General features: G+C 30.1%; 1 protein-coding gene across 1 annotated transcript; it reads right to left on the bottom strand.

Annotated features, from left to right (window-relative positions):
* Positions 1-808: 808 nt before the first annotated feature.
* On the bottom strand, positions 809-1,836 carry LOC108916924 (protein KRTCAP2 homolog). The gene is made up of 4 exons (XM_018723262.2): positions 1,558-1,836; positions 1,284-1,502; positions 1,124-1,190; positions 809-1,072 (listed from the first exon to the last, which is right to left on the bottom strand). The coding sequence occupies exons 1-4, from the start codon at positions 1,559-1,561 to the stop codon at positions 955-957; spliced, it is 408 nt and encodes a 135-aa protein (XP_018578778.1). The 5' UTR covers positions 1,562-1,836; the 3' UTR covers positions 809-954.
* Positions 1,837-2,021: the final 185 nt, after the last annotated feature.

Here is a 2,021-nt window from a genome sequence, read left to right as displayed (position 1 = left end):
TGTAGGCTTATTATTTCTTGTGGCGTATTCCCGATATTAGTGTAAATCAAGAGATTGGAGGTACATGCCAATGATCTATCATTACTAACGCAAACACTAACTGAGAGCTAAAATTTATTGTTGGAACTCGCCAGTCTTAGAAATAAGTTTCACTTTAAAGAAAAAAAATTACCATAGTGCTGTTAGTACTCTGGAACATAGAATTTGTTTTTTGTGGAATATATAATATTTTGCCTAATGTCTCATTTTTATTACAGGTTGAATTCCTGATGATACACAGGGTAAGAGTGTTGTCGAGCGAAGAAAGTAATTCTGAAAGTGGGGATATATATTCATACACATTTGTAAATCGATTTCAGTTTCACCTCATTACTTTTGTTAATAATATCAGATTAATATTATTTCTGTTGTTTTTATTAAGTTTATTGTTGGTTTATCTATTCGTGGATATTTGACGAAACGTGTCTAAATCTAGTAACAAATTAAATGAACCAAATATCCTACGAATATTTTTGTATGACAATTTTGACACGTTTTCTAAAGGTCTTTATAGTTTACAGTAAAAAACTCACTTTAAAAGAAAGCAGTGAATACTATAGTCACTGAATGCTTTTCAAATAATCCTTAACGCAAACACTTCTATGTTTTGTAACTATTTATTTAATTATTTGAAATTTTATATACTGATGTGCACTAATATTTAATAAAAAAAATAAACATTTGTTTCTAAGCCCTTGGTATTTTTAAAAACCGTCCCTAAATTTTATATAACGCAAGGTAAGGGAATATTACAAGAAACAAAAATATATATATATATAAAGAATTAGAACATTTATTTTAAAGAAATTAATGCATGATTCACTTTATTATTGATATAAATATTTGAGTACAAAGTTAAAGAAAAGTTTGCTAAAAAATTAATAGAAAAATTAGTTAAATTGCCAATACGAGATCCTAAGAAGTATTCTTCTTCTTTTTCCCCGTTTGCACTACAACAGGTGCTGTTGGAACAGCGTACACTCTTTGTGAATATTTATTCAAGTAATACAAAGCGCACAAGGATATTAGGAAACTAAAAAAAAAAATATGAAGCAAAGGTTAAGTAGTTACACTCACAACTTACCAGGACGACCCACAAACACGATGAATTGTTGCCGAGGCAAAAAGAGAGACTAACAAAGCAACGGATACTAAAAAAAAAAAAACAAAAAAATTATCCATCCCTGTACCCTAAACTATGTATAATTATTGTAGTAATATGATATGAATAAACATTGCTTCACCTTCAGGGAAAATTTTCACTTGGAACGATTTCCCAAACAAACAAGTTTCCAAGTTGCCCAACGCCGTCAGGCATAAAATAAATAAAAGTGATCCCAAATATCCGCCAAGCAAAGTGTGTAGCTGTGAAGAGCTAAACCAAGGCCTGAACATTTGCATCCCAGAAAATATCAACACTGAACTTATTGCTGCCAATACAAAAGAAGTACCCGTGGTGACAGCTGAAGAAAGAACACTCTATTAATAATAAAAACTTTATTTCAAAAGCAAGCTTACCCATTCTTTTAATCTTTGAAAACTATTGCCGGTTTTATGTACATGCATATCAGAAAAACATCTCTCGAAGATAGGTTATGTGGCTCTTGGTGATGTCAAAAAATGTTTACGTGGCAACAGATGGTAGAATACAAAATACGAAATTATTATTAAAAGGATACATTTACATTTATTTACGTATTATCAGTATTAGAGTCCAATCTTGGTTCTTAGTATGAATTTTTTATGCAAAAATATGTCTACAATTACAGGCAATAGGCAATATAAATTATTTTCTGTTCTTGTCTTGTGCCGCAATCTATTAGGGGTTTGAGCAATCTGATAAACTGAACAATTGTAAATTGAAATTTAATTGAAAGTTTTTATGAACCTACAAAAATATTGCCCCGTTATATATGTGTATACAGCAAAAAAGTGCATAGTTTTATTTTATTCAATAAACGTGTGTCGACTTTTGGAATCAA

Source organism: Anoplophora glabripennis, unplaced genomic scaffold (assembly GCF_000390285.2).
Source record: "Anoplophora glabripennis isolate ALB-LARVAE unplaced genomic scaffold, Agla_2.0 scaffold2, whole genome shotgun sequence".
Classification (NCBI taxonomy): Eukaryota; Metazoa; Arthropoda; class Insecta; order Coleoptera; family Cerambycidae; genus Anoplophora; species Anoplophora glabripennis.
The sequence above is the reverse complement of the archived record's forward strand: the minus strand, read 5'-3'. Positions and strand labels throughout refer to the sequence as shown.